Source organism: Sprattus sprattus (genome assembly GCF_963457725.1).
Source record: "Sprattus sprattus genome assembly, chromosome: 1".
Lineage (NCBI taxonomy): Eukaryota > Metazoa > Chordata > Actinopteri > Clupeiformes > Clupeidae > Sprattus > Sprattus sprattus.
Window position 1 is genome coordinate 47576071 of NC_137920.1, and position 22102 is coordinate 47598172.

General features: G+C 44.6%; 1 protein-coding gene across 1 annotated transcript in view; it reads left to right on the forward strand.

Moving 5' to 3' along the window:
* klf8 (Kruppel like factor 8) overlaps positions 1-22102 on the forward strand; it is a 62565-nt gene that overhangs the window by 29074 nt on the left and 11389 nt on the right. Inside the window, exons 2-3 of the mRNA XM_080840954.1 lie at positions 2128-2244; positions 21230-21830. Of these exons, the coding sequence (XP_080697080.1) occupies positions 2128-2244; positions 21230-21830 (718 nt within the window). The remainder of the gene's footprint in view (positions 1-2127; positions 2245-21229; positions 21831-22102) is intronic.

Genomic DNA, 22102 nt, shown 5'->3' on the forward strand with positions numbered 1-22102 from the left:
CCGCAGCCAGGGGTCCCCAGGGGGCTGCACACACACACACACACACACACACACACACACACACACACACACACAAACAGACACAAACTGTTACACACACACACAGGCAAATGTGACACTCACACAAATGTAAAACAAAAACTACAATCCATAAAGTTTATACATGTTACAAATACACACTTACTACACACTGGCTCACACACAGAGAGACAGAGAAACCCAGACCCAGCTGATTTCTCCCTCCATGGCGTGGCCAGGGGCACAGGGCCCCAGGGATCCTCTTGTAGGTACTCTGTGCTGAAGCAGAGGCCTCCGTCTATAGTGCTGTCTGTCTGTCAGTTAGTCAGCGGGCCCTTCCACAGCACACACAGAGAGAGCAGAGTGCTGCTGATGCTCGCCTCTCTGCTCTGCTCTGAACTACCTTTGTTCATCTGCATAGAGGACTCAGTGTAGTCACATCACAATAGCAGGAGTGCAGCCATGTGAGTGTGTGTGTGTGTGTGTGTGTGTGTGAAAGAGAGATTTAGAGAGGGTCTGTACGTAATAATGTGTGTGTGTGTGTGTGTGTGTGTGTGAGAGAGAGATAATATGTGTGTCTGACAGTGAGTGAGTGTGTGTATTAGTGTGATTTTGTGTGTGGACATGTGTGAGTGTATATTTGTGTGTGGGTGAACGCGTATTTGTATTTTTGTATGTGTTTGTGAGAGAGAAAGATACTATGTGTGCCTGACGGTGAGCAAGTGTGTATTTGTGTGTGTGTGTGTGTGTGTGTGTCACTGGGGGATGGGCACAGCCACTACTCTGACTTGGGCCACACCCAGGCTGATTGGGGGGGCCACACCTCAGCGTGGAATCCGCTGCAGCTGGGTCACATGGGCCCTATGGGCGGCCCCAACCCCGCGCCGACACACACACACATACACACACACACACATGCAAAGCCCTTAAGCTAAGCATTAACACATTCCTCTCACTGGTTCACTTTAATGTAGTTAAAAAGCTGGTCAGTGTCATTTTCTGTCTCTCTATTCTTCCTGTGTTTGTGGTTCTCTCTCACCCTCTCCTCTATTCTTCCTCTGTTTGTGGTTCTCTCTCACCCTCTCTCCTCTCTCTAGCTCCTTCTCCTCTAGCCCTTAAAGTGCAGGGTGTGGCTCCAGTTGCCAGAGAGAGGGAGGGGACAGGCAAGGTTGCTGACTACTCCTCCCTGTACTTCTCTCTTTCCCAGTCCTCCGCCCTCTCTCCCTCCCTTCCTCTCTCTCTCTCGTCCTCCCTCAGTCCTCACCACTACACGTCCACTTAGCCTCTCAGACTGCTCCCATGTCTTCTGTCCTTCTCTCCTCTCCTCTGTCTCTCTATTTATTTCCCTCCTGTAGAGCTCTTTCTAATAAGTTGTGGGAAAAGGTACTTAATTAATAATTCTTTGTTTGGGTTGTGTCTAATAAGTTGAGAGAAAAGGTGCTTATTTTAGGTGCTCTGGCCTTTACCTCTATCTCTCCCTATATTCACTCCTCTTTCTCTCCCTATCTTCACTCCTCTTTCTCTATCCCTATCTTCACTCCTCTTTCTCTATCCCTTTCTTAACCTGTCTCTTAACTACTGCCTCTTCCTCTATTCACTTCTCTCTCTCTCTCTCTCTCTTTCTTGACATGCTAAGGTCTAACCCTGTATCTGTGCCTCTCTTCTCTCTCTCTCTCTCTGGACATGCTTAGGTCTAACCCTGAATCTGTGCCTCTCTTCTCTCTCTCTCTCTCTCTGGACATGCTAAGGTCTAACCCTGTATCTGTGCCTCTCTTCTCTCTCTCTCTCTCTCTCTGGACATGCTTAGGTCTAACCCTGTATCTGTGCCTCTCTTCTCTCTCTCTCTCTTTCTCTCTCTATCTCTCTGGACATGTTAAGTTCTAACCCTGTATCCGTGCCTCTCTTCTCTCTCTCTCTCTCTCTCTCTCTTTGGACATGCTTAGGTCTAACCCTGTATCTGTTCCTCTCTTCTCTCTCTCTCTCTCTCTGGACGTGCTCTAACCCTGTATCTGTGCCTCTCTTCTCTCTATCTCTCCCCTTCTCTCTCTCTCTCTCTCTCTCTGGACATGCTAAGGTGTAACCCTGTCTCTGTGCCTCTTCTCCCCTCAGTGCCAGTCGAGTCCCAAGAAGTCCAGCAGCGCTGCCAGTTCTGAGTCTGAGTCAGCGTCCACAGACGAGATGCCCTCCATCCACATCAAACCAGAGCCAGAGGAGGTTGACTGCTCGGTTAGTGGTGTGTGTGTGTGTGTGTGTGTGTGTGTGTGTGTGTTGTCATCTCGGTTATTTAGTGTGGATGTTGGAATTTGTTTCTTTGTGTGTGTGCACATTTTTTGTGTATGGGGGGGTTGGGGGTAGGGTGAGGGGGATGCCATGGGATTGTTTGTGAGTGTGTGTATGTGCATGTGTTGGGGGTGGGGTTGAAATGTGTGTGTGTGTAGGGGGATTTGGATGTGTTTGAGTGGGGGCAGGGGGAGGGTGTGGCTGTTAAGCACTGAGGTGTGGTCACAGAGAAATGGGAGCAATGTGGACATCTAGTGGGAAGGGGTGGGGCTGTGTGTGTGTGTCTGTGTGTGTGTGTGTGTGTGTGTGTGTGTGTGTGTGTGTGTGTGTGTGTGTACACATTGATGTGTTTCTGTCTGTGTTAGTATATATGTGTGTGGAGACACTTGGACTTGGACACTCGGACAGCCAAATTGGTTGCTTGCTTAGAATAATTAAGCTTTGTGGAAAATTAAGTACTGTTTCTAGAACTGTAAGGAAGGAGGGTATATACAGCCGCGGAAAAAATTAAGAGACCACTTCAAAATTATCAGTTTCTCTGGTTTTACTATTTATTGGTATGTGTTAAAGTAAAATGTACATTTTTGTTTTATTCTATAACCTACTGGCAACATTCCTACCAAATTTCAAATAAAAATATAGCTGCAAGCAGCGATGGCGGTTTCCTCCTCCAGACATTGCGAACCAGGGAAAAATGTATTTTTGTGACAATTTGTCACTGTATAGAAAAATCCATGCTGCAGACTTGCCAATGGGATATGATATTTCAAATGCATTACTTTGAAGATCCTCAAGGGCCATGGCTTCAAGCTAAGAGTGAGAAGGGGTGTGGTCATCCCTAAATTTCCTTAAACGTTGTGTGTGTGTGCTTGCGCGTGTCAAAGGAGCCTGTCCCTGTCCCTGTGTGTGTGTGTGTGTGTGTGTGTGAGAGAGAGAATCTGGAGCACACACGCGCGCAAGACCAGAGGGGCAGGAGCAGAGAGGCAGACTTGAGAAACACCCTAGCAATTAGCCAAGCATGCGTATTTCAAATATTCACCAAAAATCTACTTTTCATCTTACAGTCAACTTTTTTTCAGATTTGTGTTCTAAACACTCTCAAGTGTCTTCACATGAACTTGTGATTGAATCAGAGTATCACTTTTTGACCTGTTGATGTGTAAAGCATTATTTTAGCGTTAACAATGTATCCAATTTGCTTCATATCAGTCATTTTTGAAGATATGAAGTTGCCTTTGCACATGGGAACATGTTGTAGTGTCTTCCAGTGACATATCAAGTTTGGTGTTGATTTCACAAAGATTTGCCAAGATATGACTTCACTTCCTGTTTGGCGACTTTTCAGCTGAATTTGAGTGGCTGTACCGGACAAACGGTTGTGAGGATCAAAATTCTTTCCATAACTTTTGTGAGGCTAGGTCTGAAGATTATCTCTGGTGATTTTGAAGAAGATTTGCCAAAAATTGTAGGAGGAGAAGGCTTTCAAAGGTTTTTGATAAAACCGGAAATAGCGGAAAATCTATGCAACCGGAAATTGACGCCATAGGGTGTGTTTAATTCGTCTTGATCCAGGGAATCCATTGGTACCTCATTTTTGAAAATCGGTGATACGGTTCAAAAGTTGCTTGTGTTACAAAAGTCCAACTTTGACCTGTTGGTGGCGCTAGAGTGGTGTAATGAGAGCCATGAAACTTGGTGTGAATGAAGAAGGGACTGTCCTTAATGAGTGTGCCAAATTTCACAAAAAGTTACCATATGGTTCTAGGGGCTGCCATTGACTCCCATGGTACTAACATAATAAGAAAGCCTACAATAACAATAGGTTACCTCCTACCGGAGGAAACCTAAATATTGTCATTTAGATCATTTATTTGCAGAAAAATGACAATTGGTCAAAATAGCAAAAAAGATGCAGTGTCTTCAGATCTCGAATAATGCAAAGAAAACAGGCTCATATCCATTTTTAAACTACACAATACTAATGCTTACACTTAGGAAGAGTTCAGAAATCAATATTTGGTGGAATAACCTTGATTTAAAATCACAACTTTCATGTGTCTTGGCATGCTCTCCACCAGTCTTTCACATTGCCGTTGGGTGACTTTTATGATACTCCTGGCGCAAGAATTCAAGCAGCTCGTCTTCTTTTCATGGCTTGTGACCATCCATCTTCCTCTTGATCACATTTCAGAGGTTTTTTATGGGATTCAGGTCTCGAAATTGGGCTGGCCATGACAGGGTCCTGATCTGGTGGTACTCCATCCACACCTTTACTGGCCTGGCTGTGTGGCATGGAGCATTGCCCTGCTGGAAAAAACACTTCTCTTCTCTTGGGGAACATTGTCAGAGCAAAAGGAAGCAAGTTTTTCTTCCGGGACAACGTTGTGCTTTGCCTGGCTGAGGTTTGTAAAAGACCATAAGGATTGAAAAAGCGGACTGGAGGTTCTTCTAAGTTCGTCTTCTCTGATGAGTCCGATTTCACAGTAGGTGCAAGACTCTCTGGCTTGTAGGCCTCTCCAGGTCCCCGTCTAACCATCAGACGACCATGTGTTGGGCAAAGCTGAAAATTGGACTCATCAGAGAAGACGAACTAGAAGACCCCCCAGTCCGCTTTTTTCAATCCTTATGGTCTTTTACAAACCTCAGCCAGGCAAAGTACAACGTTGTCCCGGAAGAAAAACTTGCTTCCTTTTGCTCTGACAATGTTCCCCAACTCTGAAAAGTGTTTTTTCCAGCAGGGCAATGCTCCATGCCACACAGCCAGGCCAGTAAAGGTGTGGATGGAGTATCACCAGATCAGGGCCCTGTCATGGCCAGCCCAATTTCGAGACCTGAATCCCATAAAAAAACCTCTGAAATGTGATCAAGAGGAAGATGGATGGTCACAAGCCATGAAAAGAAGCCGAGCTGCTTGAATTCTTGCGCCAGGAGTAGCATAAAGTCACCCAACGGCAATGTGAAAGACTGGTGGAGAGCATGCCAAGACACATGAAAGTTGTGATTTTAAATCAAGGTTATTCCACCAAATATTGATTTCTGAACTCTTCCTAAGTGTAAGCATTAGTATTGTGTAGTTTAAAAATGAATATGAGCTTGTTTTCTTTGCATTATTCGAGATCTGAAGACACTGCATCTTTTTTGCTATTTTGACCAATTGTCATTTTTCTGCAAATAAATGATCTAAATGACAATATTTTTATTTGAAATTTGGTAGGAATGTTGCCAGTAGGTTATAGAATAAAACAAAAATGTACATTTTACTTTAACACATGCCAATAAATAGTAAAACCAGAGAAACTGATAATTTTGAAGTGGTCTCTTAATTTTTTCCGCGGCTGTAGATACACATACCTTCATCAGTGTCCATGGTACGTAAACAGTGCTAGTGTCTTTGCCGTTGCCCATTTATGTGGATTGTATAGCATAAGGTTTTTGGTGATGGGTGGTTTTGTAATATCACAGTTCCCAGCGACAGTCTCCTATTGCATACTGTAGCTGCAGTTCTGCGGATGCTAACACATCTGGCCTACGTAAAGAAAGGTTGTGACACAAGGTGCAGGGCAGTGACTCTCTACGTCGTAAAATCTCAGCCTGCTTGTGTGCAATTTACAATTGGTTGGCAATGCACACCCCTTACTCTTGGTTTGAAAGTGCTCTTTGTCTCATCGTGAATGGCATGGCAAAAGAAGGACTAGCCCTTTCCAATGATGCTACTTGTTAAAAATTACTGTTCGTAAATGAATCCAGTTTTGAAATGACATGAAATTTCAGCTGTCATAAACTGCTTCCATCTCTGAACCTCTTCACTTCATTACTCTTGGTTGAATTACTCATGAAGTTGTTATTGTGTAGACAGAAAACAGGTATCAACTGAAAAAGCAGACAATATGCTTCACATTGATGCTAGTAGAAGTCATCATTTTTAGGAGTAGGAGAAATCATCAAATTCAACAAAATTAGATCAAAAGTAATTTCTTCACCCATTTTTACAATTCTGCATTGTAGCTAAATAAATCACAAAGTGTTAATAGCCTCAAAATGAACAGAACAACTGACCTTTACGATGATGCTAGTTAATAATCTGTGCTAATCAACAAAGTATGGAGGGATAATCCGGTTTAGAAGTAACAGCAATGTTCAGTGTTGTTGCATAATATATACTATTTTGCCTATAGTATATATATATATATATATATCGTATCGAAAATGATTTGTCTTAAATATGAAGGCTTATATACAAATATAATATCAAGTAATGCCATATCAAAAGATGACAGCTCTGGATAGCTTAGAAAGGACTTTCCTGACCCCCCCCCCCCAAACATATAGCATGTATGGCTAGCTCTTACATTGACCAAGATAGAACTTTAGAAGTAAAGGTAGTGAAATTATGCTGAAAAAAGTCTACGGCTGTAAGAGTTAAAAAGGTTCCAGAGACTATTGTGAAGACTGTCTAAAGAAGACAGGAAAAGAAAAGACTGAGGAGAGAACAGCTTTAAGGTTGGACTAGCGTGCCTAAATGTCCTGAGAGTGTGTGTCTGTCGTAGGAATGAGTCACAGATGCAGGCAGACGTGTGTGTTAGGTACCAGGGCCCAGGAAAACGTCACTGTGCTACTCATTCGTTTGATGGAACAGTTTTTCAAGCTCCTCTTTCTGATTTTCTTTGTCTCCACTCTCTCTTTGAAATACTTCTTCCTCTCTCACTGTGTCCTTCTCTTCTCTCTCTTTCTCTTATTCATTATCTAGCATTCTCTTCTCTCTCTCTCTTTCTCTTTTTCATTCTCTAGCGTTCTCTTCTCTCTCTCTTTCTCTCGTTCATTCTCTAGTGTTCTCTCCTCTCTCTCTTTCTCTATTTCATTCTCTAGCGTTCTCTTTTCTCTCTCCCTTGCTCCTGTTCATTCTCTAGCGTTCTCTTCTCTCTCTCTCTTTCTCTTGTTCATTCTCTAGCATTCTCTTCTCTCTCTTTCTCTCGTTCATTATCTAGCGTTCTCTTCTCTCTTTCTCTTTTTCATTCTCTAGCATTCTCTTTTCTCTCTCCCTTGCTCCTGTTCATTCTCTAGCGTTCTCTTCTCTCTCTCTCTTTCTCTTGTTCATTCTCTAGCATTCTCTTTTCTCTCTCCCTTGCTCCTGTTCATTCTCTAGCGTTCTCTTCTCTCTCTCTCTTTCTCTTGTTCATTCTCTAGCGTTCTCTTCTCTCTCTCTCTTTCTCTTGTTCATTCTCTAGCATTCTCTTCTCTCTCTCTTTCTCTCGTTCATTCTCTAGTGTTCTCTCCTCTCTCTCTTTCTCTATTTCATTCTCTAGCATTCTCTTCTCTCTCTCTTTCTCTCGTTCATTATCTAGCGTTCTCTTCTCTCTCTCTCTTTCTCTTGTTCATTCTCTAGTGTTCTCTTCTCTCTCTTTCTCTCTTGTTATTCTCTAGCGTTCTCTTCTCTCTCTCTCTTTCAATTGTTCGTTCTGTAGCGTTCTCTTGTCTCCCTCTCTCGTTCATTCTCTAGCGCTCTCTTTCTCTTTCTCTTTTTCATTCTGTAGCGTTCTCTTCACTCTCTCTTTCTCTCTTTCTCTCGTTCATTCTCTAGCGTTCTCTTCTCTCTTTCTCTCGTTCATTCTCTAGCGTTCTCTTCTCTCTTTCTCTCGTTCATTCTCTAGCGTTCTCTTCTCTCTCTCTTTCTCTCATTCGTTCTCTTCTCTCTCTTTCTCTCGTTCATTCTCTAGTGTTCTCTTCTCTCTCTCTTTCTCTCATTCGTTCTCTTCTCTCTCTTTCTCTTGTTCATTCTCTAGCGTTCTCGTTCAGGCCCTAATAGGATATATCGAGGGAGGCTTCCGCTCGGCCGTTGTCATGACAACGAGGCTCTGGCGGGAGTTGGAAGGGCTGTGATGTAGCCTGCCCACACCCCTACACACACACACACTCACACACACACTCACACAGACACACACATCCCACCCCCACCCTATCACAACCACCACTCCCACATCGTGCACACACACTCTACCCCATCCCCCTCCTAACACTCCCACTCACAGTGCACACATGCACACACACACACACACACACACACACACTCATATTCAGACGGTGTCTCTACAAAGATTTGTGTGTGCATGTCCACATACACACACACACACACACACACACACACACACACACACACACACACACACACACACACACACACACACACACACACACACACACACACACACAGACACACACAGACACACACAGACACACACAGACACACACAGACACACACAGACACACACACAGTCACTGACACACACAGAGTGCACACAGACAGTATGCACATACTGTATGCTTGCCTGCACATAGATGTGGCTACTCTTCCTGCAGTTGAAGAAAGCAGTCATCCGCAAAGATGCATTTCACACTCCCTCTATCCTCCCCTTTCCCTCAGTCTGTGTATCTATCTCTTTTTTTCTCCCTCTCACTGCCTGCCTTTCCCTCTCTCTATCTCGCTCACAAACACTACATGTGCACTGTGTGCTCCATGCTTTAACAACAGGGCAGGGTTTTTGTCATGCTTAGATACGGAGTAAACCCTCTTTGGCCCCAGGAACTCTAGGCCAGCTCGCCCAAGGACCCTTTCACAGGGAGAGAAGGAGGTCACCTAGTTAGCCTGTGTCTTAATCACTTCAAAATCTTGTCTGTGCGGTAGTCGGTCTTCGACATTGTGTAGGTTTTGACTGTTTTTTAAGGTTATAGTTTTAATAACATCCCTAAATTCATTTTGATGGTATTTGATGGCATTTTGTGTGGTTGTGTAAGAGTCAGATAGACATACATGGTGTCTTTACTAGCTTCCCAGGCTATTGATAGTGTAGGCTGTTCAGGAACGGCAAATATCATCGGCTAGCAAGCTACTTTGCTTGTATGAGTGTCAGTTGTGCTGAAGCTGTTGTTGGGCTGTGCAAAGCAAGCTTGTTGGAATAAAGATCTGCATGGCTAATGCTTCTAGTGTGTCCCTGACCCAAGACACATTATCTCACTTCCACGCATGGGTGTACTTATGTTGTGCGTGGACATTGTTGTGTTTTGTCCGTAGCCTCTGACGTAGTGGCCAAGCAGGTTGTCTGAGTTTATATGGGTGGGAGTTAGAGAGAGAGAGAGGCCTCTACATTTCAACACAAATATGGACACACACACACACGCACGCACGCACGCACGCACGCGCACGCGCACGAACATGAACGCGCACGAACACGCACGAAAAGGCACGCGCACATACACACACACACACACACACACACACACACACACACACACACACACACACACACACACACACACACACACACACACACAGATACTCATACACACACACACACACATACACACACACATACACACACACACACACACACACACACCCTAGTTTGTAGGGCTGGGCTCCACACCCTTCTGAAGTGTTAATATCACTCCCAGCTGTTGTTCTTCTCTTCCCCTTCATGTTATCATTCCCTATCTCTCTCTGTCCTCACACTCCGCCCTACAGACATGGGCACACACCACACGACACACACACACACACACACACACACACACACACACACACACACACACACACACACACAAACACACACAAATACTCATACACCCGCTCAATACACATACAGGCCTGGGCTTCTGTGTCTGTTTCTAGGAACATGTGATTCAGCTAAGCACTGTTTCATTCAAATTCGATTTGAGATTAGATTAGCCACCGCCATCAATAGGCCCATATACAGTACATGTGCCAATGTGATCAGATCAGTTTATCGTATCGTATTTGCGTGTAGGTGTGAACATTTTCAAGGGAAACGGCTCTTGTCGTTACGTGTTTACATGTGCAAAATGTGAACCGTTTACATTGCCTCGGGCATGCGCAAAGACCACGGAGATGTGCTCCCACCTGGTTTGTTTACTAACAACATCAACGTGGATCTGCATCGTGCACAGGCAGTGTAGTGGCTTAAAGTTCCCATCTTTCTATCAGCATATAGTTCTTAATATTTTCTTTGAATTCAACAACGGTAGAAATCTGTGTTTGCTCCGTCTTTTACTGAACTCATAATTGTATGACAGTGTGATTAGTTACAGTTGAGACACCCGAAATAACTTGCATGCGCAGCAATCCTGAGACGTGATTTTTAGTTTGCACATGAATACTAACGTCTTCTTTGATCCCAGGAAATTTGAGCACATAACCCACCTCCCTTACGGAGATATTGGCGAAAGTTGTTTTACCTACTTCATTGCAAACGTCTAGTTTTGCAAACGTGTCTAGTTTTTGTGCAGTAGTGAATAGAGTCTCAGTCTACTACACCATACATAGCATATCATGTTTGTAGAAAATGATTAAGGTGCAACAAATGCCAATAAGCATATTTAAATTAAATGATTCACATTGCAAGTAAAATGGTGCGGCTGGAGCAGATACAGGGAGGGACAACGGTGACGCAGTTTGGATGTAGCGACAAACATTTATGTGCTGTAACAAACAGTGTTAACCAGTATGTGAGTAACGTGGGTTTTATTAAAACATAGCGTGTGTAATGTGTAGCTATTTCATTCCGTTTATTAACCTTTCCGGCTGTCTGTACTAGCCAGCAGCAGACGTAAAGGAAAGGGAATTAACCCCGAAGTTAAAAACATGTAATCTACATCGGCAGCGGAGCATTTTACTCCCCCGCAATCTCTCTACAAACCTCCATATAGACGCGGGATCAGCAGAGGAAAATCTACTTTCCTTTTGGGAGAAACAAGGCCAGTCGTTTCCACGACTACAGCACCTTGCAAAAGGAATTCTATGCGTTCCAGCAACAAGTGCTGCGACTGAGCGCTCCTTCAGTGCAGCAGGGCACGTTATAGAAGCCAGGCGCTCTCGCCTGAATCCTGACACTGTAGATGCTATTTTATTCCTGCATAGTGCTAAGACAAATTCTAAATAGAACGAAGGTTAGGCATATCAGCAGAGGTATATTTTGGTTACATTAGGATGGCTACGTTTATAGCTTGCGTTTTGAGCGCACCACAATGCCAAGAAGTTTGTCGCGACTGTAATGGCATATTTCATTGTGGGGGTGATTGATAGCTTAAGGCTTACGAGACACGGTGTTTTCCAATGTTTTACTGAGTCCTCTCTGTCTCTATCACACACACACACACACACTAACGGAAGCAAAAAAGGTTTAAATTAAGTGACGATCCCTCAAATGTTGCGTCTCCTTAAAGCACCGCAAACCTGCAAGCTATGAGTCAGCTGTCAGTATTGGAAGAAGCCTTAACGTCTCGAAGATGAAACTGCCTGGGTTATTTTGTTTCGTTAGGCTATTAGTTATATTTTAAAAAAGCCAGTCATTGTAGCCTACCACTCGTGGAATAAGGAATGTCAAAGAGATGATGGAGTGATTTGACTCAGAAGTGACATTGGGCATTGGCAGTGCGAGATGTTCAGAACAAGTTAAACTTCTAGCTCAGTAACATCAACAGCTAAGAAAGAAGGTAAGAAAAATAGTCAGAAAACTTTGATTTGCAAGGGAAGTAGGCAAGTGTTGGGGTTGTTACAGTATATAGCCTACAATGTGGTGAAATTTCGGAATTAATTCCTTAATATGCTTTCTTTCATTTAGCAAAAAACAGTAGGCTATATTACCATATTAAAATGGTGTACCAAATTGCGTTTTATTACAATGATACAAAAATGGTAGGCCTACTAGCCTATTGGATCAGTCTCCTTTCAAGAACAGGCAAGAACTTTCTAGCCTCTAACTTTCTAGCCTCCTGTCACCGCCTCCCCCATGGCACATCGGCCTGATTTGACACGCCCTTTTCTGAGCTGAACGATCGGGGTAAACCACCTCTCTCGAAAGGCTCAGACGATCGACAGAAAAACGAACAGATCACATCTAGACCAGTCCTACATGAGGCAATTGTAACACTTTCGAGAGTTTCTGGAACAGACGCGATGTAAACGGTTTACATTGACACATGTATAAGGGGCTAGTGCCTGACAACATGGCGGGCACAGGAGAACGGCCCTGATACTGATGGACATGTCCTCACTGGAACGCCAGTGTTCTCCTGGACCTAGTAATATTATTGTCAAGCCTTGCCCCGGTGAAGCCACGGGGAGATAGAATGGTTTCTCTCTCTCAGGCTCTGGGCCAGCCAAGATGGCCGCCGCCATTGCCTCTGCTGCTCACAAAGGTCAAGGAGATGTTAGTCAAGTGGAGTGTCAGAACTTCGCTCGTGATCTTGCTGGCTCTGTGGTGGGCTAAGCCCTCTCTCTGGTGACTCATCCCTCCTTCTCTCTCAAATCTCTCTCTCTCTCTTTCTGTCTCCTTCTCTCTCTTTCCTTCTCTGTCTCTCTCTCTCTCACACACACACCCAACCACACAAACATGAGCACAGGTGCGCAAACACACACAAATTCTACCTTTCCACCATTGTATCTGTGTCGTCCTCTCTATCTCTTCCTCACTCACATACTACACATACACATACACACACAGACTTACATATGCACATGCATGCACACACACACCGCACACACACACATGCACACACACACACACGCACACAAATGCACACAGCCTACATCTCCATCTCTTTCTATGTCTCTTTGTCCCTAAATCTGTCTCTCTCTATCCCTCTATCCCTCTTACTCACTCCCTGTCTCTCTGTGGCTGTGGACTATGCTGCAGTGCAGTGCTAGAGGCTTAGTGAGACAGAGAGAGAGAGAGAGAGAGAGAGAGAGAAATGTATATAGAGAGGGACACCTTCACAAAGGAAGGCAAAGATAACCCTGGAGAGGAAACAGCTCCGTATACTTCGTTGCCTGCCTTTATCTCTCTCTCTCTCTCTCACGCTCTCTCTTTCTCTCCCTCTATCTCTCTCTCTCTCGCTCTCTTTTAAGTTAGGCAGACCTCCACAAAACCCCTGTGTTCCAAGCTGTCGCTGCCATAGTGGTGAACATGTTCAGAGTGTTGACATAATGTGTCGTAACACTGTCATAACACAACATAACACTGATGAGGTGTGGCAGGGAGAGCGATCTCAGCAACCCAGTCAAACTAACTGAATGGACACACACACTGCATGGACACGCACGCACACACGCGCACACACACACACACACACACACACACACACACACACACACACACACACACACACACACACACACACACACACAGACACTGTACACACACACACACACACACACACACAACATAACACTGACGAGGTGTGGCATGGAGAGCAATCCCAGCAACCCAGTCAAACTAACTGAATGGACACACACTCTGCATGGTTATTTGAACCCCTAGTGTATTTCCTTGTAGTCTATAGACACACATGTACTAATATGCCAAACGTGTGGTAGCCCGTGTTGTTTTTATGGGGTCATACAATTGTTTGTGTGGAGCTCCTAAGCTGAGGTCTTGGCTGTTGAAAGAGACTGGTGGTAGCTCAATACTCTGTTTGTTTAGACATTGTTATTCTGTCGGGTGCTTTCTGTGGTTCATTTACTCTCCAAAGCCTCCTCTTCAGATTTGTTGTACTAAGATTCCCCTTTTGTGAGAAGTTCATGCGCAAGAGCATCTGAGGTAGCGGAGGCCTGCATGGAGATATCCGCACACACATGTTAGGAAGTAAACTGGACAGACTGGTCTAATAGGCTGATGACAGGAACATGCTTCCTGGGTTGGTGGAATGGAGCAGCCATGGGTTAGTTAGTTAGCAGCCATGGGTTAGTTAGTTAGCAACCATGTGTTTGTTAGCTGCATTGCCACTATGTGTAGGCTAAGTTTTCCTTATTTGAGGCAATGACTTATTTGTGACTTAGGGGTCTTTTTTTTGCCCCTGCCTGCCTGTATGCTGAAGTACTGCTGTAACACCCCTGCATGGCGTAGAAGGGTATGGTGTTAATAACTGGACTCTATTGCCCCTCACTCCAGCCACACTTACTGTATATGACACCCTGGTCCCTCTGCCATGTTGAGGACACGACTCCCCTACCCCTGGGTGGACCCTTACTCTGTCACTCTGTAGACTTTATTCCCCTCAGTGTCAGTTCATGGTTAAAGATATGACTCCCCTACCCCTAACTTTATTACTCTGTAAACTTAATTCCCCTCAGTGTCAGTTCAGAGAGTTAATGGCATCTCTCCCCTATCTTACAGTGTTAGTTTGTGGTGTTAATGACATGACTCCAGTATCTCTGTGTTAGTTTGTAGTGTAAATGACACGACTCTAGTATTGTTGACATGACTTAATCTATGTTAGTTTACTATGTTGTATTTGCACCCCCTCCTCCCTCCTCCTCCTCCGTGTACATTGCTTTCCCACACAGGAATGCCCCATATTTTCCTGGCAGACACTGAACCAGATTTTCACGCACGCCACATCTCCTCTCCTCTCCTCTCCTCTCCTCTCCTCCTCCCAGCTCCTCCGTCTTGTTGTCTTTTGTCTTTTTTGTTTCCGCCAAGGTGTCTTAAGTCTTTCCTCCATCTGCAGTTTGTCCTTGTTTACATCAAGCTCATTAAAATGGAGCCCAGAAAGGAGTCGGTGTGTAGCTGGCGGATGGCTGAATGGTAATAAGAGCACCAGAGCCTTCTTTGAGTCCCCATTAGATGGAGAGACACTGGGCTAGAGAGAAGTGCATGGGGAAGAAAGCAGAAAGGTGGAGGTAGTGGAGAGGTAAAGAGGGTGGAGGGGGGGAGAGAGAGAGAGAGAGAAAGAGAGAGAGAGGGTTAGCGAGGAGGGAGTAGGGGGAAAATGAGTCAGCTGATACCTCCCAGTTTCCATGGCAACCAGAGGCCTTTCCCACCCACTCTCTAATTTTTTCTCTCCCCCACCCTGACCCACTCCCTCTATATATTTTCCTCTCTCTCTCTCTCTCTCTCTCTCTCTCTCTCAGGATTCTTCTCCTCCCTTTCTCACTCTTCCTGTCCTCTCTCCCTCAACCACCTACCCTAACCCACTCCCTCTTTTTCTTTCTCTGTTTTGCTTTCTTTCTCTCTATCCTTCTCTTTACTCTCTTTCCCTTCCCACTCTCACCCACTCCCTCTTTTCCCTCACCCTTTTTCTTCCTGTCTTCCCCCAAAGCTCAATTTATGGTTTCAAAAACATACCCACCATGCCACATCATTTCTTTTCACCACACCCACACAAACACACACATTCACACACGTGCACACACATACACACTCCTCTATGATTGTTGGCCGACAGGGGCTACTTTTAAGTTGTGTGTTTGGGGCGCAGGCTGCAGAGTCCTGGAGTTGAACTCATTGTGTTTACTCACCAGGATACTCTGCCTGGCAGAATGTAGGATAGCCCAGCCTCCTCCACCTCTAGGCTCTCCTGAACGAGATGCCTCAACTCAGATGCCCCCAGGAGAGAGAGAGAGGGAGGGAGGGAGAGAGGGAGAGAGAGAGAGGGAGATAGAGAGAGAGAGAGAGAATCCCCTCCACCGTTGTTTGCTCAAGAGGGTGCTACGGTTTTGCATTGTGTTTGTGTGTTTGCTTTTGTTAATGTCAGGGCGTGTGTGTGGTGTTCATCAAGATGCAACATGGCACTCACACCTCCAAACAGGCACACATAGCCATACACACACACACACACACACACACACACACACACACACACACACACACACGCCAGCACCAAACACGCACACATAGCCATACATACCCACACTATTATGGTTACTGGTGTCTTAACCCTTTCCACCTTACCATCTGAAACACATTGTGGTATTGTATGGAGGAATGACCAACCGTGTCTCCATACCGGCCTGGAGAGTGTCAGTGTGCTTATTATGAATGTTTATGTGAGGCAGGGCTTAATATGGTTAGGTCTTTATTTTGTGTTATTTGCGTGTGTGTGTGTGTGTGTGTGTGTGTGTGTGTGTGTGTGTGGCTGAGTTTGGGTGTTGTGAAGCAGGGTGTGTGCATGTCTGGTGTGACAGGGTTTGTGTGTGTGGTGGGATTGGGTGTGTCTACGTAGATCACCAACCTTAGCCTTGGTGAAGGCAAGATCTACCTATTGAGGCGTTGAGAGAAAAAGACTGTCCAGACTCCAAACTGCACTTACAGCTTATATTTGGATTAGGCCTAGTTGTAATTGAATTAAATCAAACACTTTGGTCCAGCTTTCAAATTGATGTGACCAAAAACACATTTAACCAGGGGTTCTCAATTATATCAATTATCAATCCATCTCAAACTATAATTAGTGTGCTTGCCCGAAGGGAAGCACAGTATTGTTATCGTCAAGTTTTCTTTATTTATTTATTCCGTACGTTTTTCTTGCAGCTAACTACTCCTCGCCCGATTGAGCTAGAGACGCCATTCAAACACCAAAACGTCCGGCCCGATCCGGTGCAAGCTGCTATGACTTTTCGTGGCGATACTCTTTGCCACTCCTTTTTTATTCCTTTTTTTCATCCCCTTTTTCTCTCATTGACTAACATGGGGAAGGTTGAGCCATTGTGACGTCACCCACTAAGGCGAAGCTCTGTATTCTCCTGTAACGGCAGTTGACGGCCAGCGACGACCAGCATACAATCATGGATATAAACACTAGAAATGCTGTTGCTGAACTTCATCTACACACCTGATTTAATTCTTTAAGCCTTATTGGACATATTTTTATCTTAAAAGCTATATATATTTGTATTTAACTATTTTGAGAAATGATAACGTTATTACGTGATGTGCCTTCGCTGCAGAACAGGATGGTATAAGAGAAAGAGAGCGGAGATTCTCCTAACTAGCTGGCTAATGTAGCCATCCCATTTAAGCTATTCATATTACCGCTAAGCTATTTGTGACATTGGTAATTATACAGTATAATTTGTTACATTTCACTCTCAATTTTTCCCGCTACAAACTGCTTAGTATTCCACTTTGTAGCCTTCTCTAATCACTCGATTACCTCAGCCAGCCAGATTGGCAAAATGACAGCACCGAGAGGTCCACGTATGTTTACCCTGGAGAGAGCAGTAGTGCTTTGCCAAATTGAGCCAGAGATTTTCGAGTCGAATGACAACGAAACTAATGTAAGTTGTAAAATGAATGTTGATGGATAACAACCTAAATCTGAGCCATAGTTGCCAACTCTGGCATCTACAACATTTCTGATTAGCTAATAGCCTACACATAGCCTCTTACTCTATAAAACATTAAAGCAAATATGGCGATTATTATTTACCTTATCTGCTGGTAACCATAGAAGATCGTGAAGTAGGCCTACTAGTGATTTGAGTCCAAGCCCATATGTATTGTAGATGAGGTAATCCACTTGGTGCTAACAAGCACATCAAAACTCCAGTCAAAACGATGGTCTGTCGACAACGCAGATTTCGCTAATATGTTTATCCTACTTGTAACTTGTTGGTTGCTAGAAAGCTCTCTGAACATATGACCGGTCTTACTATACTGTTAGTACACAGAGTATTCCTATTTTATGGACTGCATGGCTTATGAACAAAGCTCATGTAAAGTGACATTTCTAGTAACGTAATCTTGGAATGTGGCCTGGCTCACGTCGCTGTCATTCTTCCACACTGTCAGTGGACGAGCGTTGGCTCACTGTAGATTCACTTTGTTTGCGTTATTTCAGTGTAGTATGTATTACAGTGCATGAAATGCCCTGTATTGTTATTCCTAGGCTTCTTCTTCTTCTTCTTCTTCTTCTTCTTCTTCTTCTTCTTCTTCTTCTTCTTATTCTTGTTACCTTTTTCTGCGATTAATTCAGCCCGAACCGCTTAACGTAGAAACTTCATTCAAACTTTGTCGCGTAGGTCTTGTAAAGGACACTTATGCTATGTATTTTTCACTTTTCTAAACTTTATACTTTTTAAGATATTAAATAAAAACGAATCTAAATTTTCCCATTGACTTACATTGGGCCATTATGACATCATAATAGGGTCTTTAAACTGGCTTGCACCTGTGACAGCTGCACCAAATCAAAGGAACCTCTTCTCTCTGTCCCTCTCAATTTAACTGTAACTAGGAACATTAAGACACCTTCCATTCTCTACTTTTTTTTCTCTCCATCTCTCCATCTTTCTCTCTATCCCTCTCAGTCTACTTTCTCTCACACTCAATCTCTCTTCTTCACTCCATTTTTATCTCCTTTTTTCAATATTTTCACTCTCTTTTTCTCTTCCACTCTTCTTTCCTTCTTTCACTTTTCTTTCCTTTCTTCTTTCACTCTTCTTTCCTTTCTTCTTTCCTTCTTCAACTATTATTTCCTTCTTTCACTCTTCTTTCCTTTCTTCACTCTTGTTTCTTTTCTTCTTCCACTCTTCTTTACTTTCTTCACTCTTTTCTTCTTTCCTTCTTTCACTCTTCTTTCCTTCATCCTCTCTTCTCTCCTTTCTTCACTCTTCTTTCCTTTCTTCTTTCCTTCTCCCACTCTTCTTTCCTTTCTTATTTCCTTCTTTCACTCTTCTTTCTTTTCTTCTTCCTTTCCTAACTTTTGCATTTCATGCACTGGTATTTCCTTCAGGAAATGCATTTTCTAGTTTATATATTTAATTTTGCAATTAGGCTATATAGGCTGTCAAAAAGGTGTTGTATCGCTATGGCAGGGTTACATGAAGTAAATATGAATGTAATAGACTACTTTGTGCTACTGAATAATGCAGCTGAGATAATAAAGTCTTTGGAAGATGTTTTGTGTCATGTCTATAGGTTTATGTCTGTAAATGTGAAATGGTTAGTGGTAGGCCTACATCTCATGGCATTTCAATATATTTCTAGTTTAGTGAGCTACACTTTAGATATTTTCTGAGAGTCTTCGAGTTTAGCTGCCCCCTCCTTATATGGATAAAACATATAACAAGCCAGACATCACTGTTGAGAGAGAACTGCATTAAGTCTAACATATAGGCCTATCTTACAATAAACTTTAAGTAAAGCTCGCTATGTAACCGCATTCATTCCAATATTGTTGCAGAGATGTTTCCTTTTACCAAGATAACAATTTCAACAATTCACTTAGCTCAGTAAGTCAGTATAACGAAACTCTGGAACTATTAGGCTATGACCAAATGTAACACACTAGACCCTTTCACAATAAACAAGCAAACAAACAAACAAAAACAGAACAACAAAGATACCCTCATATGTCTAAACGTCAGTGGAGCCAAAATATAATGGTTGAGCTTGGTTGCTTGCTAAAATATATTGGAAGAAGGCCCCACTACACTGATTGAGTAGATGTAAATACATGTTAATTCCTTGGCACTTGTTCTCTCTGTCACAGAGCAAGCACACTCTCGCAGTTCGTTCACGAAACGCATTCTAGTTTTTCTCAATTATTTCCACAGCCCATAAAGAACCAGAGACAGCAAATATTGTATTAGTTTAACGCTGAAATCTCTATCTGTCTGCAATACCGCTCGCGGCCACTACGCAACTTCGGCGCTCTCACACTTGCCATGCATACACAGTAATAGAAAGCACACGCAGCATCTACCGTTTGGGCAAACCTGGATACAGGGCTGTTTGTTAACGATGTGTTTTTCGCCTGGAAGTCTCTAGAAATCTGGCACCTTATTCAATTTCAAGTTCAATTTAAGAATCCTCCTGAGAACACTTCAGCTGTGTTCAGAGATATTTTCTGACTATGGTCTTCCTAAGTCGGTAAGAAAACAGTTCGAAAATGAAAGTTCTTTTGAAAAAATGAAATAAAAAATGTTCTTCTTATTATCATGTAATCGTTCGCGGGCCGGTCAGAATCACTCTGCGGGCCGTACAATGCCCAGGTCTGGTCTAGTGTGTGTGTTTGTTTGTGTGTGTGCGTTTGTGTGTGCGTGCCTTTGTGTGTGCGTGGCGTGCCTTTGTGTAAGTGTGTGTTTGTGTGAGTGAGTGCTTGTGGTGTACATATGCAGTATACATAGGCCTATGTATGCGGATGTGGTATGTGGACAAGTGTGTGTGTCTCTGTGAGTGTGTGTGTGTGTGTGTGTGTGTGTGTGTGTGTGTGTGTGTGTGTGTGTGTGTGTGTGTGTGTGTGTGTGTGTGTGTGTGTGTGTGTGTGTGTGTGTGTGTGTGTGTGTGTGTGTGTGTGTGTGTGTGTGTGTGTGTGTGTGTGTGTGTGTGTGTGTAGTGTGTGTGTGTGTGGTGTGTGGTGCTGGAACAGAGCCAGGCTGAGGACCTGCTTGTCTCCATCTCTGGCTCCAGTAAGCAGAGGGAGGCCCCATCAGAGTCTCCATTGTTCCTGTGTGTTTGTGGAGCCTGGATCCCGGCAGAACTGGGCCAGCCCATCTCTCTGGGAGTGGGTTTAAGGGTTGTGTGTGTGTGTGTGTGTGTGTGTGTGTGTGTGTGTGTCTGTCTGTGTGTGCCTGTGTGTTTCTGTGTGTGTGTGTGTGTGTGTGTGTGTGTGTGTAGGTTTGTGTATTTATTTAGGGTGTGAGTGTAGGTGTGTGTTGCAGGGTGTTGATATATGGAGTATTTTGATGTGGTGTGTGTGTGGGTGTGTGTGTGTGTGTGTGTGTGTGTGTGTATGTAAATGAGTAAACAGCATGGTGGCTATCTATCGTATGCTAATATACTCATCACCTCTTCTCTCTCCTCCACACCCTTTCCGTCTCCTCCTTTCCCCCTTGTGTCTCTTTCTCTTATTTCTGTTCATTGTCCTCTGCTCGCTCTTCATTCCTCCCTTCCTTCTGTGTTTTGCTTCCACACCCTCGCTCCCTCTCTTTCTTCATCTTTCTCCCTCCCTTCCTCCCTCTTTCTCCACCCCTCTTCTGCCCTCTCGCTTACAATCCCATCATCCTCTGCTGTCTCTTTTCTCTCTTGGTCTTCAACTTCACTGACTTCATCATCTCCCTCTATCTCTCTGTCTTCTCTCTCAACTGTTTCTCCTATCTCTCCACCTCTCTTTCTCTTCTCTCCTCCGTCTCTTTTAGCCAGCTGAAGAGGCAGAAGATTCCCCTCAGGCTCTGGACCTCAAGTGCAAAGCTTCCCCACCCCCCCTCTGCGCCATCGACACACACCCCTCCTCCCCCGCCGATGAGCACACACATCACCACGACAACAACAGCAACCACGACGACCATGACAGCCCCCAGACCGAACCTGTCGACCTCTCCCTCAACAAGCCCCGCCCCTCACTCGCCAAGCCCACCTCCACCATCCTCTCGTCCAATCTGATCACCCACGGCAGCTTGACGGGCGCCACGGCGACCACCATGGCCACGGTGTTGTCGACGGGCTCCATCCTGGCGTCGGGGCCGGGCATGATGGGCGGCCAGCAGATCCTGCATGTCATCCACACCATCCCGTCGGTCAACGTGCCCAGTAGCATGGGCATGGGCATGGGCCACCTGCAGACCATCCCCGTGGTGGTGCAGTCGCTGCCCGTCGTCTACACTGCTGTGCCTGCCGCCGCCGCCGCCGCCTCCGCAGCCGCTTTAGCCGGAGACAGTGGCAACAATGGCTTGGGCACCACCGCTACGGCTGCCATCACCGTCCCGCTGATCGGCAGTGATGGACGATCGGAAGGCTCGGGTGAGATACGGGAGGGGGGCAAGTGTGTGTGCATCGTGTGTTTGTGTGTTTGAGAGTTGTTGGTGTGTTGGCATGTGTGTGAACGTCGGCCTGTCCCCTGCCTGTTCGTTCATTTAGCTGACCTACTTTCACTCAAGCATACAACCTAGACCTAGGCCATCTGAAAATGATGTAATCAGAATCACGTAGAACTCTTCGGTGAGTTCACCAGCCTAAACGAGTGTTCCTGTAGTGGTACAGGAGAGGTCAGAGAGTTGCAAACACACACTGGT